This window comes from Heterocephalus glaber, unplaced genomic scaffold (genome assembly GCF_053883595.1).
Source record: "Heterocephalus glaber isolate CG9 unplaced genomic scaffold, H.glaber_assembly_v1.0 deba00000281, whole genome shotgun sequence".
In the NCBI taxonomy this organism is placed as follows: Eukaryota; Metazoa; Chordata; class Mammalia; order Rodentia; family Bathyergidae; genus Heterocephalus; species Heterocephalus glaber.
This window is the reverse complement of record NW_028258139.1, coordinates 13,322,828-13,343,543: the sequence shown is the minus strand read 5'-3', so window position 1 is coordinate 13,343,543 and position 20,716 is coordinate 13,322,828. Positions and strand designations below refer to the sequence as shown.

General features: G+C 47.2%; 1 protein-coding gene and 1 pseudogene across 1 annotated transcript; one reads left to right on the top strand and one right to left on the bottom strand.

The window, feature by feature from the left end:
• Positions 1 to 277: 277 nt before the first annotated feature.
• LOC101700338 (lymphocyte antigen 6D-like) lies at positions 278 to 20,127 on the bottom strand. Its single transcript, XM_004837857.3, has 4 exons — positions 16,434 to 20,127; positions 7,738 to 7,900; positions 7,169 to 7,267; positions 278 to 6,521 (listed from the first exon to the last, which is right to left on the bottom strand). Exons 2-4 carry the CDS (start codon positions 7,817 to 7,819, stop codon positions 6,337 to 6,339), a joined length of 366 nt encoding a protein of 121 aa, XP_004837914.2. The 5' UTR covers positions 7,820 to 7,900; positions 16,434 to 20,127; the 3' UTR covers positions 278 to 6,336.
• LOC147830232 (BTB/POZ domain-containing protein KCTD20 pseudogene) lies at positions 12,945 to 13,970 on the top strand (annotated as a pseudogene).
• Positions 20,128 to 20,716: the final 589 nt, after the last annotated feature.

The following is a 20,716-nucleotide window of genomic DNA, read 5'->3' as shown; positions in this document are numbered from 1 at the left end:
GTGTGTAATGTAAATGCTGGATAATATACTCATTGGTGCCCATTGTAACAACATCATTATCACTATTGTTGACACTTTTCCTGCATCAATTTGCAGGTTATAGGAATCCAGAGGACCAAAGTACCTTCCTTCATGCTAAAGCCATATAGCTGCTCCTAGCACATGGTCAAGCATCTCCTCATCACCCCTGTGGAGCACCCTGAAGGGCCAACCTGATCATGATGGCCTGTGCCCTGTGCCTGAGAGGTGAGCACTGCATGGTTGAAATTCTGTCCAGTGTCGTTCTCAATGCAAACAACTGCTGTTGAATACTATCCAAGACAGGAAACCATGTTTGGAATGTGCCAAATGTTGCTGACCTAGGTGCTGGTGGATGATTCCTTAGTGATTCTTCTGAAGTATTCCTGCCTTTGGGCCCCCTTAGTCAATTAGTAATTACATGAATGAGTGTAATTGAATCAATTTTTCAACTCATGGTCAAACTGGATATCCCTCGTCTTGATTTTTGATCCCTTTGTCTTATTTGTTTTTTAATCAAGTTCTGAGCAGCTCTTGGGATGAAGGTCCTGAGATTACTGAACTGATTCATCATTTGTTGTTTGTTTGGAAACTTTTCACCCTGAGAACAAGGACTTCCTTTGCCCAGCATATGACACAGTGCTGACGCAGAACCTCAACAAACACATGGAAGGGTAAGCTTGCCATTTTAAATTTTGATAGATAATACCACAGTTGCTCAATATTTACCAAGTACAGATGACCTACAGCCAGCAATTCTAGAACTCCCTTTTGTAAGATAGGCAGATACTACAAGAAAGCTAGGATGAAGTTTACAGACTTTACTTCAGCAGGCATGAAGGTGCTGCACACAGAGCCAGCCAGTCTTCCCACACCAGCCATGGAGATTGTGTTTCAGATGCTCCAGTAAACATCTTCAGGTTTCATCAAAATTATCAAGAACAAACCCTAAAAGCATTTCTGTTGTGACAAAGTGGAACAGCTCAGTGCCATAGCCAAGTGTTACAGCTCAGTGTCACAGCCAAGTGTTACAGCTCAGTGTCACAGCCCAGTGACACAGCTCTGAGGCACAGCTGAGTGTTACAAGTTAGTGTTACAGTTCTGGTTCTGGTCTATCACAATTTGAAGACTCAAGAAGCCGATGGTCACTCAAAGAGGTGGAGAAAAGCCTTTATTACGCTGGCAGGCTCAGAGGAGTTCATACTCTGAAGTCTGAGTGTCTCACCAGAAACGAGAGCCTCCTTATATAGGGATCTACAGGGTAGGTGAGCATGCTCACTGAAGCAGAGGGGCAGAGTTACAGAACATTCCTGAAACACATGCCATGTGAGCATGCTCACTGAAGGGTGTGGGGGCCCAGTTACAGAAGGTTCCTGAAAGGCACAGTGGGTGAGCATGCTCGAAGAAGCAAGGGGGTGGACTTACAGAACATTCCTGAAAGGGGCGGGGCTTAACCGAACATTCTTGTAAAGGGGCAGAGCTTAACAGAATATTTCTGAAAGGTCACACATCCAGACTTTAGCAACTTCTGCCCGCTCTGTCTCACTTGCTTCTTCTTACCAGCAACTCCTTCAGCTACCCTTCCAATATCCCCACCCAATCTGAGGTCCACTGCTTCAGTAGGAGCCTTTCCAGCCCCCACGCCCAAAGGGGTCAGGTATTTACAGCCCTTTAGTTTGGTGTCTGGGGAAGTGATGCGTCAGAAGCCCATCAAAGCCCAGCCCTTTTCCTTATCTGCTGCCTGGTTTCAAGCAAGTCACTTGGCCTTATTGTGCCCTGTGCACAGTCAATGAGGGCAGTGCCTACCCAGGCAATGTTGCAGTGAGGCCTGGAAAAGGTGCCATTCTAGAGAAACTGCCTTGGAAAGAACCCAGAATAGAGAGAGGGTAATCAGTGAATGCCACATCTGGACACTTGGGTCCGGGGTCCTGGTCTCAGAATAGGTCTGAACACCTGGGGAGACACCCAGCCAGCCAGGGTTTCCTATGGCCTGACCTTGATTGCAGTTATCCCAGAGTGATAGTCTTTTAAAAGGCATTTTGGCTGTAGCAACCAAAACTTCAAGTGTGCAATTTTTTTTCACAATTTCACTGATAGAAGTTTATTTGGCAGAAACACTCTGATTTGGGCACAAATACATATATGTAAAAGATGAACAAACTATAACAACATAAAGTCAGAAGCAGATACAATGTTGACATTTCAAAGGACTAGCTAAGCCCTGGCTCGTACAATGTAAAAGAATCAGCTGAATCCACAGATGTTGACATTAACGTATCTACAAGACATCATATATCTACCAGACATAACGTATCTACAGTTCCAGTGGTTAGAGATATACAGGTGGAAATGTGTGACAGGAAGTAAGCCAACAGGAAGTGTGGGAAATAATGCCCCAGTTTACTCTTGACTCTTGCAGGAAAAGGAAGGAATCCTGCCATTTGACCTGACCCATTGGGCACAGGGACCAGGTTGGAGAGGGCCTCAGAGTAATTTTCAGTGTTTATCTTCTATATGCATCTCTCCCCTGACTTCAGGAAATAATGGGTTGCATTACTATATTTCTTTTATAACTAGCAGGGAGGGGCAGCATTCCAAGATCCCCCATGCTGCCTACAATGCTGGGAAGCTGAAATTCTGGGCTGAAAATTTCCAGCCCAGAACAAGTGTCCTGTGAAGCTCTGTTGGGGCTTCTCATGGAGTGGATTCTTGTGGCTGGGTCCATCCTCTTTATCCTCTTTTCAAAATATGGACTGAAAGATATTGAAGCTGACCCTCCTCTGGTTCAGATTACATGAATGGATTCTTTGTGCCAGAAGGAGGCTTTAGTCCCCAAGTCAACCTTCCACTTGCCTGCCACAGCCCTGGCCTTTTGTGGAGACTCCAATGTGCCAGGGACTTTTACTGCCACGACCTCAATGAATCCTCACCAGCACAGACTGGCTCACCTGATAGGTGATGATAACACCACCTGTGAGCCTGAATGCATCTGTCTGTTACATGGCAGGGTGTGAGGATGTTGTAGGGATGTGTGGGACTCAACTTGATGCCAGAGTGACCAGCCCTTCTTCAGCATCACCCAGCTTTGATACCCACACATGTTGGTATTGGGACCAGGATGGACGAGGTAAGTCAAGTGTTTCCCAGAGGGTGGTGTCCAGTGGGAAGCCTGTGACCTGTTCCCCTTGGAGTGCTGTCACCTGGTCTAAAGTTAGCTGCATTCCAGATCACTCCTTGGGCAGGGTCCTGTGTTCCTTGCAGACTAAACCCCCACCAAGTACCATGTAGCATCACTGCTGCACTCCTAAAACCCAGGAGCCCTGGACAGACACTGGCCCCTCCCCACATCCCCACCTTTTTCTAATAACTTGTTCAAAACGTGCCCTGCCAGGTATGCTGTGACACCCAAAGAGCGGAAATGCTGCCTGATGCTGGCAGAGGTCCCAGCATCTAATGCAGTAGGCCCCCCATAGATGGTGTTTGCCATGGGGCTCCTGGGCTGGACCTGGGAAATAACTACAAAGGGAATCACATTCTGCTCACAGAATACCCTTGACCTCTCCTATGGCCTTTCCTGACCACAGTTCTCAGGATGTCCAGACACTCAGTGTTCAACAGGTGTGTGAACAAGACAGGTGTGCCCTGCTCTCAACACCTGAAGCCATGAGCCCTCCCTTTCCCCTGCCTGCAGTGCGGTGTGGGCTTGGCCCACTAGTACTGTGTATTAAGTGCTACAGCCAAAGAGCTTGGTAAGTATGTGTTGTAGTCAGGGTTTTGGCAAGGGAATACATTTAATACAGGACACATAATTTATAGAATTATTTTATGATATTTACCCAAAATGTCAAATATAGAGGAGTGCAAGAGATTAGCCACACACTAGAGGCCCAAAGAATCCAACCAAGGGTCTGGATCCCACAGCAATGTCCCACAAAAGTCCAGCTAAAGGCCTAGTGTCCAACGCCATGCCCTCTATGAGCCCAGCCAGTGGCCTAGAGCCCACAGCAATGTTTCATGCTTGTCCTTATTGATGATCTGCACCTAGAAGGCCCAAAGGCCCGTGGTGGAAGCTAGAAAACCTGTGCCAGTGGGAGGAAGGGCTTGTGCCACCAGGCTGAGGGATCTACATTGGATCCAGGAAGTGATGTGCATGGTAAAGATCAGAGCTCCCCTGATGAGAACAGCAGCCATTCCCAGTGTCAGTGAGGCCCTGAGCTCCTCCTCCGATGAGAAAGCCAAGTTCCCATCAGGAAAAACATCTACAGCAAGCTTCTCCTAGAAAATCAACAGCCCGCAATCTCCTCCTCCAGTTCTCTTTTTATGGCTATTGGCAACAATCTTCAGGTGGATCTTCCATGCCCAGACCACACTGATTCAGTTCAACTGGCGTTACAAGTTGCCCATTAGTTAATCTACCACAGTATGTCTGTCCTAACAACCTTCTGCCAACTGAGAAACGATATATACATACACTGACAGTATTATTTCAGTTGTGAGGCTCACAGGATCATCCCTGAGCCAGGCCTAGGCAGTTGACCCCGTGGTTGTGGCCATGGCTAAGGGTGGGCTGGGTCTGTCTCCCACTAGAGGTACTTCAGGTGGAGGACTGTGCAGAAGACAGTCTGGGCTTCTATGTGAATTCCCTTTTGCTGCCCATCCAGTGGAAGAAATGGCTGGCCTGACCACTAAGAAGCACCAGCGTGGTAAATTCATAGCGTGCCTTGCAGGCAGGTGAATCCCACACATTCTCACCCCAGAGCTAGCATATACAGGACAGTGGTGCCAGTGGGTGCAGTTTGTTCATGGTGCCCATGGCACACACTGGCTCATGTGATGGTCACTGCTGGTTATTTGAAGTGCTGGTCTAGATTCTTTTTACCAAAGAATCTACCGGTTGTCAGTGGAAGAGGCACATGTCTCAGCAGAAGGCTGAACTGGGAGCTAATTGTTCCCAGAGTCATAGAAGCCAGAAGGACAGTTTAATCTCAAGACCTCATGTGCCCCATGGGATAACAGGGCTTGCTGAGGCAGTCAGCAATGCCAGTCTTCTGAAGGCTGTGACCCCCCTCGATTGCTTGAGGGAGGGGCCTGGCTGGGGAAGACCCTTGACTTTGTTAGGAAGGTGGCCCCAGGAAGGGGGGGACCCAACATAGCCCCAGGGCTGCAGAAAGTGAGGATTCACTGCATACTTTCCTCCTGAAGAAGGGGCAGGTTGTAAGAAGAGAAAGAGGAGGCCAGTGTAGAGAGGAAGGTGGAGAACCATCAGGTCTCACAGAAGATAGGCAGACTCGCTCCAGATGAGAAGTCTTTTGATGTCTCTCCATGAAAACCCATCTGCTTCCCACTACTTGACAGGGGCTCCACCCAGGGAGAACAGAGATGGTGCTGTTCAGGCCTCCAGATCTCTGAGAGAGCCAGCTACATACTCTTCTAGGAGGCAGTAACTCTTTAAAAAAGAATGTATAACTCATGAAGATTGGCAAGCTGACCAAAGCCATTTATCTGGGCCACAGGCCACAGGGGAAAGGAAGCCTCAGCTCCAGCCCTGGAATACCCTTAAAACAAGATGAATGAAGCCTCTTCCTATTCCAGGATCCAGAGTTTGCAGGAGCTGAGATCCTGGGAAAGGTCAGTGCCACCCTAGAGAGATTCCTCAGGGCCTAATCCTGGGGCAACAGGTTCCTGGGTCTACAGATCTTACAGCCAGATTTGCCGGATCATGACTTGCTGCCACCAGTGCTGACCCACGGAATTCTCAGAAGTGCATCTATTACTGCCTGGGCAGTGCCTCCCCCCACACCCCACATGCCAGCCAGGGGGCCCCTCCATGGGGATTCCATTTGCTGAGGGTCTTTGGACCCAACTTATAACAACGCAGTTGAGTTCTGGATATAGAGGCAACAGGCATCAGCCTGAGGTGGTAGTGGCCAGGCCCAGGTTTTCTGAGGTAGTTAGGAGGGCTGATCCTTGCTCCCAAAAGTGGGGGTATGGCATCTGCCTCAGCCCCAGCTCAGTAAGATCTGTGGCCCTGGCCACCTAATTGCACCAGCACCTAGAAGCCAGCAGATGGCCGACTGTGAGGCCAGGGATCCCACAGCAGTACCCTGGACAGCAGCACCCTGGACAGCAGCACCCTGGACAGCAGCACCCTGGACAGCAGCAAGGACCTGGTGGATGTGTCCATCTTCTGTCAGGCCCCACTTCTGTGACTGCCTTCCCCTGGAATCTTCCCAGTGATAGCTGGAAAGTGCCACATCTGAGACCACACAGCATGTCCACTGCACAGCAGGACCTACTCCTACTTCTGCAGCACCTTGGCTACCTGCTGAGGTGGGCAGCCCAGAGGCTGAAGACCAGCACACCCCAGCTGACTCGGTGGTTCACCACACTGTTGCAGAGATCTGTGTTGCAGCAGCTGGCCTTGGAGTAAAGCAGGCTCTCCTGGAAGCCAGGGCAAGTGTAAGCACATGATTTTATGAAAATGGTTTCCTGACCTGGGGGACCTGGAAAACATAAGACAGAGAACCATTTACTGAGAACTGTGAAGTCCATCCCTGCCCCTCTCAGCAAGCTCAGACCTGACATTCTGCCTGATCCTTTCCCATTGTTTTCTGACCCCACAGGGACACATTAAAAGGTCAGCAGGGTCAGGGCTCAGCTTGTTACTGGGACCAGGTCTCAGTGTATGACCTGACTAGGATCAGGGCTCAGTGTGGGACCCGGATGAGGACTCAGTGTGTGAGCATGGTCAGGGCTCAGTGTGAAACCAGATTCAGGGCTCAGTGTGCGAACAAACTCAGAGCTTTTATCCACAGCCGACCTTTCTCCCTCTTCCTTTCAGAGAGCCAGTACTAAATGGGAGCCATTTGAATCTGATGTTTCCCATGTGCCGGCGTGTGCAGGACAGGTCACGTGGAATACCACATCCACTCTTCCTCAGGCCTTTAGGAAAGAGGCCCCAGGTGGTTCCCATTTTGGAGAAAGGAGACAGGACAGGGGAACCAACAGCATTTGTCAGAAGCAATGCTGGAAAATCTCAGCACCCAGATTAGAAGTGAGTCTTCCCAGCCCCCTATGACCCTACCCACAGGCCCAGACCTCTGAGTCCCAAGTGCCCAGGTCCAGGTGCCACAGGAAGGGAGACACTTACTGTTCCATGTGGTCAGGCAGTAGTGGGTTTGGGCTCCACAAGACACAGGCTGGAAACAATCCTTTGTAGCAGTGCACTCATGACACTGCAGTGCCTGCCCTGGGGGAACATAGCTGGGATCAGAGACCAAAGCCTCCAGCTGCACAACTGCCCACCAAGCACCACCTGACCAAGCTCTGCACTGCTCCTGTACCCTCCACCCTGCCAGGTAGACAGCTGCTCCCCAGGGAACCCTGGGGCTTGTAAGCAGCTCACTCTCTGGGTCCCAGAGCACTCCAGGTGCAGTGCCCCATGGCGAGGGCAGGAATCAAAGCTATGAGCAGCCAGAGGCCTCACCCCTCCCAGCACCACGGGAGAAGCCCACTGTGGACAGAGGGCAACTCCTGCCCAAGAGTGACACAAGTGCAGCAGATAAGAAGGCAGAGGACCTCTGGCAAGCCCCAGCCTGTACCCTGCCTCTGCTCTGGGCAGCAGGGCCACATCATTCTGGGGCCCGTCCAGATCCTCAGGATGGCTGCCAGCATCTCCAGGGACCCTGGGTCCCCAGGACCCGGATCCCAATGACTCACCTGGCCACACGAGCAGGAGCAGAGGCAGCCACAGCAGGGGAGTCCTCATGGCTGGGCCAGGTGTTAGGCGGGCAGGGCACATGGAGCCCTGTGTATGGGTCTTTATAGCTGGCAGGTGGAGTGCCAGGTTCCTCAGTCACTCCTGACTGCTGCATGTGTCATCCTGGGGGTGTGGTCAGACAGCAAATACCTATGGAATCCACCAGGCCTGCTCCAGGACTCCACCCACCACTCAGCCTCTCCTGTTCAGGGTTCCCCTGCCAACCTTCCCCACCCTCCTCCATCCTGGGCAACACTGCTCTGCATCTTGCTGGGGCCTGTTGTCCAGGGCACATTGTCCTCTTGCTCACAGTAACAAATGCCACAGACAGGGCCCAAACCAGGAAAAGAATCTTCTCACAGCTCTGGAGCCTGGAATCCGAGGTCCTTTGCAGGCAGGACTGGCTCCTCCTGGCTTCTCTCTTTGCCATGTGGATGGTTATCTTCTCTGTGCTCTCATGTGGTTGTCCCTCTGTGTGTGTGTGTGTGTGTGTGTGTGTGTGTGTGTGTGTGTGTGTGTGCTGATCTCCCCTTCTCACAAGGACCCAGTCAGCCTGGATCAAGGCCCATCCTGGTGACCCTACTGTAACATAATCACCTCTCTAAAGATCCCATCTGCAAACACGGCCGCCCTCTGAGGTCCTGGAGTTTTCAAAACCTCAACATATGAATTTGGGAAGACAATCAGGTCATTTCATGACAGAGGGGAGGTAAAATTGGGCCGTTTTGAAAATTTGGGTTTGGGAGTGCCGATACGGTCACCAACGGGGCTGGATGTTACTGCCTTCCTATTGCCCCATCCGGCAGGGGTTTCCACATGAGGGATGCTCAGGAGATGAAGTCTTTTCTCCACCCACATCACAGGGCCTCAGGGTGCCCCTAGTTGGTGTCCCACCAAGAATGAAGAAACACAGTCAATTAACAGAGACCCAGCAGTATGTAAAATCTGACCCTGTTTTAAAACGTAGAAACAGGAATAGATTCCACTGGGTGTGAGCATCCCCAGGAAAGAAGAGCAGAAGCTTGGGAACCTTCTGGACATCATCCCAGCCTCAGCCTGCTGATGTGTCAGCCAGAACTCCCAGGAACAGCTATGGGAGAGTCTCACAGCTGCACGGTTTGTGAGTCTGAGGGTGCAGAGCTGCTCTTCACTAAATGTACTTACCATGACCTACAGAGTATTAATCCCTTCAGCTTCAAAGAAGGCCTAAATGACAGTGCCAGGGCTTCTCCTTTGTGGTCCCCACAAGTGGCTAGGACCCCTTCATCTGAGTCGGGGACAGATGATCCAAGGATGCACAGAGGTGGTTGGCAGCCCCCTGCCTTAGCCTCCCACCCACCTCGCAGATTTATGTATGTGGGCTCCAAGACACCCCCATCATACAGTAGGCACTATGAGTGAGGCTTCCAGCATTGCTCTAGTCCTCTGTGTGGCCTTGAGAAAATCCAGCCCTTGTATGCTGCCCTGTGCTGTCTCCCACCAGACCAGTGGGTTTAGCAGGGCCTGGATCACTGCCATTCTACCTTCCTGCCTGGGAGGCCCCTCCCGGGCTATGCCCCCACCACGGGCCCTAGGTCCTACCCAAGTGGCCACCAGCAACTCTGGAAGTGAGGCACAGCACAGACCAGGCCCTATCCAAGGCCACACAAAGGCAAGAGGGGACAGCATGGAGCTCAGATCTCCACTGTTTACAGGGTCCTGCTCCATGGCTGGTTGGGTCAGGAGAGAAGTGAGGACCACATTACCTTCATCACTGGGAGGAAAAGTGTGTGTGGGGATAGATGTCTGGCTAGGGATGCTGAGGGACTGGACTCCCTGAAAGGGCTAGCAGGGTTAAAGGGAAGGGACTCAGCCTTTCTTCTTGACTTCCTGGATCCTAGCTGTACACTTTGTCATTCTGTGGACACAGAAACTGAGGAGACCAGCTGGTCACCTGGAGTGAAGGCTGCATGCCATGGCGGCGGGGGGGGGGGTCCTTGCCGGACTCAAGGCCCCAGGAGTAAGACAGCCTCCCTGGGTGCCTCAAGCTCATGTCTCCCTCTCTTGTGCAAAGGTACAGCCATCACCTTCCGGTCAGCCTGCTGGTATTAGTCGTGACTCCCAGGAACATCTCTGCGAGAGCCCTAAGTGACAGGCCAGCAGTACCCAGAGCTTGACTGATGGCCACATGCAACAGGCTCCTCCTCCCGGGGTAACAGGAGAGAACAGCATACTCTGAGGCCCTCTACACACATCACCCTGAATCTCACAGCACACCAGGAGAGGCACTGGCCACTACTATAGCCTCTAGTTACAGAGCCCTCAGCCCAGCCACTCTGTTAGTGTTGTGCTAATTCCTCTGGGTCATGGGGAGGGTCAAGGGTCAGCACAAATAGGACAACCCATTCCTAAGAAAGCAGTCAGATGATATCTTGACTTATTACAGACAAGCCAGCATGGAAGCTCTGCTTGTTTTCTTTGTTGTGGCTAAGGCAACCTAAACATAGCACAGAAAGTTGCTAGGTCTGTAAATAAGAGAAATGGGCCAGAGACGGCTCATCTCCATCCAGGAACCTGTGGATCCAATACCTCTCAGCCAAGGGAGTCAGCTAAAGATCTGGAACTGGCCAGATCATCTTGATTTTCTGGGTAGCCCTAAGTGGCATTACACGTCTTTACATGAGGGAGGCAGGAGGTTTGGGGAGGCAGAGATGATGAGGTAAGGACAGAAGAGACGACAACACACCAGGGTGGCCTCTCAAAGTGTGAAGGAGCAGGACAGATGCTCCCCAGAGGCTCGGGGCACAGATCTGCTGACACCTTGACCCCAGCCTGCAAGACCCACAGGAAAACAGTACATAAACCTGTGTTGTTTTAAGCCCTTACATTCATGGTCATCCATCACAGCAGCCTCAGGAGACTAAGCCATTAAGCTTCCACTCTGCTAAGTGGACCCAGAGAAATGGACCCAGCTCCAAGGTTCTGTCCTGGGGGAGAAGGCTCGTGTTCCTTGTGACTGACACACAGACAGACTGTGGGGCAAGGGACTCCACAAAGGGATTCCAGCCCTGGGCCCAAAGGGGCCACAGCTGACTGTGCCCTGAGAGGCCCTCTTGCTGCCACCTCTATTCTAGGACAGCCTTGCTCCCAGAAGCCTGTCCCTTTGTCCCCTGGGAGATCCCTGAGCCACCACATCCAGAAACCAGGCCTGCTGTCCCTTGGCCCAGACACTGAGTTTGGGTATGACAAACAGCATACAGTTGAATCTTTGGTGGGGAAGGTAATCTATTCTATCAATCTCTACCTTGGAGAATTTAATTCATTTACACTTAAAGTGATTACTGATAAGGAGAGATTTACTTGTTTACTTATTTACTTACTTATTTCATTTTGATATTTGATTTTGTGTTCTTTTTGTTCTTCATTTCCTACATTACCTTTGCCTCTCTGTTTAGTTGATTTTCTTCATCAATATTCATTTGCTTTTTTTTTTGTACTAGGGATCGAACTCAGGACCTTGCGCTTATAAGGCAGGTGCCAGAACCACTGAGCTAAATCCCTGCTCCTCATTTGCTTTTGAGTACTGTGTATTCTAGTCTTTTTCTTTGTGATTACCATGGGGATTACATACAACATCCTAAAGTGAAACACTCTAAATAGAATTTATACCAGCTCAACTTCAATAACATATAAAAACTGTTCCTTTAGAGCTTCCCCCCATCCTTTTCAGTTATTGATGTCATAAAATTACATCTCTATATATTGTGTCCCAAAAACATACATTCATCATTGTTTTAATTCATTACTCTCTTAAATCCCATAGTAAACAAAATTGGGAGTTACAGATCCTTGTTACAATAATATTATTTCATAATCACCTGTGTATTCGGCTTTACTGTAATTTTCACTTCTTCATACAGCTTTGAGTTACCATCCAGGGCCCTTTCATTACAACCTGTGGGCTTCCTGAGCATTCTCACAGGTGGGTCTAGGATAACAAACATCCACTGCTTTCCTTAAAATCTGAGACTGTCTTAATTTCTCCTATACTTTTGAAGGGCAGTTTGGATATAGCATTACTCTTGGTTGATGATATTTTTTTCTTTCAGTGTTTTGACTACACATAGCCCACTACCTTCTGGCTTTCAAAGATTCTGATGAGAAACTGCTGGTAATCTTGTGGAGGACCCTTGTACATATGAGTCACTTTTCTGCTGCTTTCAAGATTCTTTTTTTTTTCCAAAGATTTGATTGTAATATATTGGTGTGAATCTCTTTGAGTTCATCTTAGAGTTTATGAAGCTTCTTGGATGTTTATATTCATTGTTTATAAAAATTGGGGGACTTTTGAGTCATTATTTTTCAAATAATCCCTCTGCCGCTTTCTGCCTCTCTCCCCCCTTCTCCTGAGATTCCTACAGTGCATGTTTGTCTGGTGGTGGCCCGAAGGCTCTGTTCCCTTCTCTTCAGTCTTTTGTTTTCTTTCTCTTCCTCAGACACAATAATTCCAATTATTCTGTGTTCAAATTTGTTGATTTTTGCATCTGCTCAAATCTGCCTTTGAATCTCTCTAGAAAATTTTTCATTTGTTATTGTTCTTTTCAGCTCCAGAATTTTTTTGTTCCCATTTAGATTCCTGTCTCCTTATTGATGCTTCCATTTTTGATGACTTTCTCTGCATCTTCCTTTAGTTCTCTGAACACTTTTCAGACTGTTGTTTCCAAATCTCTTATCTGGATTCACCCCAAGGGTGAGGGCACTGCAAGGGAGCGAAGAGGGGCTGTTTCCAGTATCATCGGTGCTTAAGCAATACCACTGGGCTACATCTCCCTCCTCTCAGTTCACTCAGCTTTCCCAGAAGGAATTACCCAGCCAATGTCATATAATTCCCACAGTGTCCAAGGATGAACATTCACCACGGTAGTGACAGTGACAATGACAGGTGATTATGGCCAAAGGCCAGCTGCATATGAATAGCCTGGCTTCATCTAGTCTTCATAATCTTACTTATCACCTAGGTCCCAGGAATGAAGACCTTACACTTGACTGTGCCTCTCAGTTAGCAAATCTTCAGTTTCCTCACATAATGCCACTTCCTGAAGACATTAAAGGCTCTTTCTTCCGATGTGATAGTAAACAGAACTATGAGCCCTTTATGGCTCCAGAACGATTTGGAAATAGCAATGCGGGTTTTGGCAGTAACTCTCATTTCCAAGCACCAGAGAAATTGACACTTCTTATAAATGGCACATGATTTGTTGTGAATCCATAGATCTTCACTGCTCACCTGGGTATTAAGTTAGGATGGACGTTTGTACTAGGACCAGGAAGAAGGTACTATACAACTTCACATAGCCCAATGAAAAAGAAAAGTATGAGATTGCTGAAAGAATTGGTGCAACTGTATTTTGCATGGTGCTGGATTATTACAAAATTGATATCATCAACTGTCCTAATGGCATCTCTATACCAGGTCTTAAAGATACATGGGATTATCTCTTCATTAGCTTCAACTTCAACACTATCTGATGTCAAGGTCTGAGTGCTTTACTGCATGAAGAAATGATGGTGCTCACAAGCAGTTTGATCACTGCCTTGAAGAACCGATACTGCCCATCATGGTGGGCTGTGCCAACAAAGGGGCATGAGAGTGCCACATCGTTGTGCTGAGGGCTGAGAGTTCTGTAGCCTGGGATAAAGACCACCCTACCAGTAGGAGAAGAATATTCCCCAATTCTTTGCAATTCCGCTACAGATTCTTCAAGTATACAGAGACTCGAGATGTTGCTAAAGCAGTGTTAAAGGACCTAAAAAAAATTAACATTGGGATTAAAGGTTACCCTACATGTAAAGAAAAAATTAGAAGACCTGGTGGGTGATCTGAAGTTATCTATAGTTATGTACAATGTCCCTTTATCCAGATATCATGGAAAAAGGAAAAAGGGAGATTCACCAGGTGGATTTCTAGTGTGTTTGAAGCAAATACCTTAATATAGTAGCTGCTAATGAGGATGTCTTGGAAGACCAAGATGCATCAATGCACCACTGGCCACAAGTGGATGAACTTGACAGGATAAATGCCCTACTTTCTCAAATGGTTTCAAGTGACTTTCAAGATCAGGGCCCCTATGGGTCCAGCCCTTGCCAGAGCTCTTCTGTGTGTAGGATGCTCACAACCAGGCTCCCCATTCTCCCTGTGGTCATCTCACTCTGAGTAGAAACATGCTTCTCCCTTACCTTTGGCCTTTCCTTTGTGGTTAACATGTGTCCTTTTCAGTAAGTCTGTGCGTCTAGCAGATGATGAAGAAGTACTCTTGATAATTAGGCTATTGGCATTGCAACAGCTCTGGTAACTAGAAAAATTTGGGTCTGATAGGCTGGGGATTTAGCTCACTGGTTCTGCCACCTGTCTCACAAGCACAAAGTCCTGAGCTCGATCCCTGGTACCAAAAAAAAAAAATTGGGTCTGGTGCTGTTCACTGAGTCTTTGCATAACTGCGAAAGCAGGAAAGGAAGTCAAGACTCCTTTTGCCTCGTATTTAACCAAGCAGTCCTCATCCTTTATACCCTGGTTTTGTTTGCTTTGTTTTATATCAGGCAAATGCATAGTAGCAAAGACACCAAACTTAAAAAGAGATGATCTCTGTCTTCTAAAAGCAGGCATTGTGGGGCCAGGGATTTAGCTCAGTGGTTCCAGCACCTGCCTCAAAAGTCCAAGGTCCAGAGTTTGATCCCTGGTACCCACCCCCTAGCAACAAAAAAAAAACAACAAATAAAAGTAGGCATTGTGACACACAAAAGTTTAATGAAATGCCATTCCTGGGGCCTCTGCTCCCAGATTGCATCTAGGAAGAGCAGGCTCATTCAAAACCTCAACAGAAATTCTTAAGAGCTGAAATTCAATTTATTCATTAACCCAGTGAACAATCCAAAACCACCCAAGACATGTTGTTTGGAAGGAAGAATGACTTAACAATGTTTAGGAAAACTTTTTAGTTTATGAACTCAAACAAAGTGCTGATAGATTTGGAACAAAACTCACAACTCAAAGTCACTTTGACTGCCCATATTTTGGATAAAAATTGTTAAATCCTGAATTTCTATTTGGAGGATTTTTATGGACTTTAATCCTTTTTTCTGCTTCTCATTCATGTTTTGCATTATTTTGTTTAGCTCTGTTAGCTTTTTATTAGTGTCTTCTGTTGACTTGCTGTTATTTTATTTATTTGGCCCGATACCTATTTGCTTATGTCTTCTATGAGCTTAGCAAATGCCTTATTGATCTCTTTTGTTGTCTCCCATGGTATCATTTCAAACAGTTCTGGCTTTTGGTTTCCTCCCCTTTGATACTCCTTGGATCAGCTTTGGGAGAGTTTGGAGTTTGGGAGGCATTTAATTGGCTTGTCTTCTCCTATTTGTTTTTCCATATTGAGGCTTTCAGGTTGGCTGTAGTGAAAAACTGTGTTTTTAGTATGGAGACCTCTTTAGTTAATGCCTACTTTCAGTGATGTTCTTGGACATGGGTAACTGTTGGCCTTTGTCTCTGTCCCAGGATCCAACCACCCCTGTTTTCTTGAGATTGAAGGATGCAGGGTATTTGACTCAGTACCCAGTTCTCCAGAAATGTGCCACAGTATTGTTAGTGACCCCAAGGCAAGTCAGATATTGGCACCCCAAGAAACCCCAATTTATAGCAATAGCTATGTCACTTTGACTATAGTAATGGAATCAGCATCAATTATAGCATCAAATACAAATTGAATATTGAACAAACACTAAGGACAAATAATGTAGCACCCTTAATCATAGAAAAGAGCTCTATAACACTAAGACAAACCAAATACTGATCTTCAGAAAATATTCATTAAGTGGAACTTTACCTCTACTAACAATAGAACAATATTCAACAGCAATTGTATAAGGTTAACTAGCTATCTAGAGATTCATGAAGCTTAGTAGTTTTACTAGTAAAGGTAGAGGGGATGGGGGACTTGAGAATGAAAATAGAAAAATTTGAAAAAGTAATCAATGGGATATGACAGATAAGAGAAAAAGTGAGATTTGGAGTCTAACTGAGACATAAAAGGAAATTAATAGTGTTAGAAAACAGTCACAGGAAAGAACAAACAAGATGAACAGAAAGATGAACAGAGGGCAAACTACAGATAATAAAAGAAAGATAAGAAGAAAGATAAAAAATGGTTTTAAAAAGAGAAAAGAAACTAAAAGAGAATAAAAGGGAAAAACTCAATCCTGCAAAAAACCCAATAAAGAAAAGGTAAAAATAATAAAAATACAAAATCAAGAAAAGAGTGAGTCAAAGAAAATATTCTGTTGTTGAATGAGTGGTTTCCATCTTGGGATCCATCCAGTTGATTTTCTCCACCCAGCTTTAGGGCCTATGGGTTCTTGAGAAGCCCCTCTGCACCAAAGGTCCCTCTGGGGGGAACTTCCAGGAAAATTGTAGAATGGTGAATAGCAGAGAAAGAACCTCCCTGAGATTTGGTGTCTAGATGCTGGAATATAGCAACATGAGAAAGAGAAGGAGGGAAGTGATTCCCCCAGACCCAACAAGGTTCTGAAATGAGAATTGAAGCCCACAGGGAAAGTGAAAAGAGAGATCTCAATGAAGAAAAAGGAGGTGACAAGTAGCTCTTTCTCTTGAGTCCCGACTTACTGTGCAGAAGGGGTGACTTGAACCTGCAGAGACACAGTGACTACTGATGATCCCAGAGGCCTCCATGAAGAAAAGCACCAGGGGAAGGGAGAAGTGGATGCAGTGGACTGTGGTGGCTGGTGAGTTGTTTGTGTTCAGATGCCCCCCGGGAGAGGGCAATTGGCCAGTAGCCATCTTGGAGAAGAGCCAACTGATCAACTGTGTACCACATTGGGCATAGACCTTGACACTCAGGCAGCACGTTGGTGTGAACGTGACAGGGAGGCCTGAGATACAGTTTAAAGGCTTTCGAGGTTAGGACAGAAATTCCTCCGCCTGCTCAGCATCTTAGTAGATTTATCAGAGCCTCGGGAGAAAGCATTTAGGGTGAAACAGGGTAGGAAATGCAGCCAGCAGACTCTGTCCCAGTGCAAGATTTTTCTACACAGGTTCTTCTCATAGAACCTTCTTCTCATGGAATTTGGGAGGGTATCCTTGAATTTCAGTTTTTAAAATACCCTATGAACTGCTCACACAGTTACTAAGAACATAGTACTAATGTGATCCTCAAAGGAAGACTGAGCTGAAGGTCCACGCCTTGTCATTTGGTTTCCTGTCAGCTCTGTTAACACTGCATGATGGATGACAATCCATATCAGTCTTCCTGAACCCCACCTTCCTCTGACATCTGTGGTTGTTAGCAGCAGAGCTAAGTTTAGAGTCTAAAAGTCAGTCAAGTGTTTGGGAATTATCTCCCACTTTCTGGTTGAAATCACCCTTCTGACATTTACCAATCATAGATTGTGACTAAGGCTAGAGTTCCTTCCAGTTCTTTCACATAACATGACTAGTTTTCTTAAATTCCTTTCTCATAAAACACTATAGGACAAGGTACCTGATTCTTCCAAAAATAGAGTCAGGTGTTGAGAACCCCACTCATAAAAAATAAGAATGTTCTTTCTGGAGGATGTTTTTGTTTGGGCTTGACCTTGTGGTTTTCCTCCTGCCAGGGCTAAAGGTTAGGGTTATGTGCAGCCAGAAATTTATATTTCTGTGACACTAAGTGGCTTTTTTTTTTTTGCAGTACCAGGGATCAAACTCATGACCTCGAACTTGTGAGGCAGATGTGGTGCCACTGAGCTAAATCCCCGGCCCCTAAGTGGCTCATATTTAATGTCGGCTTTAGCCTTGGCCTTACTGCCACCACATGCATACCCACTAGCAGCTGACCTGCCCAGGTGATTGCTTAACAGTGCTTCCTTTACACTTCTCAGTGGGCTTTCATGCCATTACAAAGAAAATTTGAGTCACCGGATTTTTGTGTATTGGTGATGTGTATAACTTCTCCTATTATAGCTTGTGTATTAACATTTAAGTGTAAATATGCCACAGCTAACAATTTAATTAGTTCTTGGTTAGGTAAAAAGTTATGAAAGTGTGGATGTACTTGACACTTTGTTCTGTGTAATTTATTATTTTTCTCAGGCTTTCAAGAACTAGATATCTTCCCCACACCCCAAATTGTAAGTTAACACACTTTTGGTCTCAACCAGTAGGGCTTAAGAAAGTAGAAATCTGTGGAGTTTCATCTGCTAGTGTGGTCACCAAGTGGTGACTAAATTAAAAAGAGACTACAGATTCCTTCTGGTTGAGAAGTTTCTTCTGTATTCCCCCAACCCTGCCCCTACCTAGACCTTAGCATCACTATAATTCAGTAGCCCCTTAGCCATGCCTGCTCTGTTCTCATGGTCGGGAGAGTCCTCAGTGCCAGGAGCTCTCAGTTCTTGCAGGAACGAGGACTGGGTTGTGATCATTCCCTTCAGAGTCAGTTACTGGCCAGATAGGCAGAATGAGTTTCTCACTAATAAAAAAGATGAAACTTGGGTTTGGTGTCTTTAAGTGTTTAAATAAGTAAGCCAGCTATTTATACATTTTCATAAGAAAATAGTTTTATTCAATATCTTAGAGTGAATGGAATTTAGGTGTACAGAAAAGAAAGGGGAAGAAACTCCATGTAAGGGAAGCCATTCACCTTGAGGTAGCCATGAATAAGAGTGGAAGAGCAAAACTGTAGCCATGTGCTTTATATATGTTAACTAATTTACTTCTCATGACAACCCAACAAAAGGGGTTCTTGCTCTTCACCAGAATGCGATAATGGTGGTGATGGTGCTGAGGATGGTGGTGATGACGGGAATAAGGTTGGTGGTAATGGCAGGGGTGGTGGGTATGGAGACAGCAGTGCCTCCATGCTAGTAGCAGTGGTGAAGAACATGTTTCAGTTTCCTTGGCATGAGTTAACACCAAGTGGTAGTTAAGATTCACCCTTCAGGACCCTACCCACTTGGACTTGAACCTCAGCTCTAAGACCCATTCTCAGTAGGACCACAGCCATAATAGTCATCTCAGCATGGTTCACTTATGTAATCAGCCCAGTGGGGATCAGAAGACCTAAGGTGACTGTGGGGATTCAATGAGATAAGTACCACAGTGAGCTTTGCCTAGGAAAGGCATGGATCCTTCACAGAGAATTACGGGTCTACCGACACTATCCCACACTCCTGTCCCTTCTGATTCTGTTTAATGTCTCCAGATTTCTATTTATTTCTGGCTGTATTTCAGCTTGGGTGACCTTAGCATGACCCATGCATTTGCCACTTAAATACACTTTCCCCTGCTCCAATGTAGGAGACACTCTTTCCAGCAATTAGATCCCATTTTTCTTCTGTGTGACTTTTCCTAGGACCTCACTGGAATTCACCACCTGCTCTTTGGCTGTCTCCCCACAGGCTGTTGATCAGATAGGTTCCATCCACAATGCTCACCTTTGCCCACTCTTTCCAAAGGCTGCAGACAAATCCCCACCATGTCCTGCAGACCTGGCCACTTGGCTGCTCTCCTTGCCCCAAGACTGTCCTTATCCAGCCGGACCTTGTTGTCACATCATATGAAGACATGAAGGCTTAAACAACCAAGGCATTCTTGTACCAACTTTGACTCCTCCTGGCTCTCTCTGCATGTCTAATTGGTCTTCAAAGCTCTTCCCACCCAGAATCACATATCTGCACTCTGTTCCTGCTGCATCAGCCCCCAGAGCAGATCTCGCCCTGCGCAAGTAATTCTACCTGGTTTTGTTTCTCCGCCACCACCCATTTCTCCACTGCAGACACGAACTCTACACCACACTCACTCAAAGCCATCCCTGGTGCCCTGTTTCCTGTGGGGTGAAGTCAAACCCCAGTCAGGCTGTGTGCTTTGAGGCTCTCATTCCTTTACTCCGTAATGAGAAGAGGGAAACCTGGATCCAGTTTCCGGTTCTGACCAACTCTACCACTTACTAGCTGTGAGATGTTGGGCAAGTTATTTAACATCTCGGAGCCTCAACTTCCTTATCTGTAATTTGGGTCTCACAGTAGCACCTGCTTCCTAAGGTTTGGGGATAATTGGTGAGTTTGATACACACACCTCTCGAGGTACACTTGGCACCGGTTCTCACTAGACAAATGGCATTTTCACCATCCCAGCACTCCCACCACCGGTATTCTGTGTGTCACAGCGAAACTCAGGAGGTCAAAGGCTCTGTCCTTACTGCCTCCTGGGTGGGGTGAGAGAGGCTTTCCAGACCTCCTGCTCACAGGCTTATGTGCCAGGTAACTGTTCCTGCCCTAGTCCACAGGTCAAGCACTGGCTACTCAAGGTTCCGGGCCCAGCACAGCTTCCTGCCAGAGCAGGCACCTTCATCAAGGTGCACTGCAGCCTGTCAGCCAGGGGGAAAGAGTGACAGTTTGTTCAGCAGTGATGGCAACTGTGCACCTTGGCCCCCTGAGCCACCCTCATGTTCCAGTGAGTCACAACTCTGTTTGGCCTCACAGTGGGGCTCTGAAGTCAGCAGCCCTAGGGCCCTGGGTGCCCCACCCCTTGTATGCACACGCCCAGTGGACTCTGGACTTTGGTGACACAGTAGGCAACTGGGAACACCTGTACCTTCTGAGGAAAAACCAGAGTGGGACCATCCACATGGTGAGTGGGAGCAGCCCTCTCTCTATGTGTGTGGGCTGTGGGGTCAAGAGGAGCCGGGAGCACCAGATCACTGCCCACAGCCCTCCATGGTTTAGATCCAAAATGTCCCCCAAATGTCTCATTGTTTAGAAGGTGATTGGATCATGGGGCCACTATAGCTGAGTTGCTATTGGTGGAGAAGGTTCCCAGCCCCTGGTGGGAAATCAAAGGGGACTAAGACCCTGAAGCTGGTATGGGACAGGCCCAGGTTGCCTGAGGCCACCAAATATGGAGGGAAACTGGAG

Bases quoted from the DNA above. Each gene is read 5' to 3' on its own strand.
- LOC101700338 (XM_004837857.3), bottom strand. From the start codon at position 7,819: ATGTGCCCTGCCCGCCTAACACCTGGCCCAGCCATGAGGACTCCCCTG. The intron at 7,268-7,737 runs GTGAGTCATTGG...ATGTTCCCCCAG, and splicing joins GCTCCTGCTCGTGTGGCCAG to GGCAGGCACTGCAGTGTCAT. The intron at 6,522-7,168 runs GTAAGTGTCTCC...TATGTTTTCCAG, and splicing joins CTGCCTGACCACATGGAACA to GTCCCCCAGGTCAGGAAACC.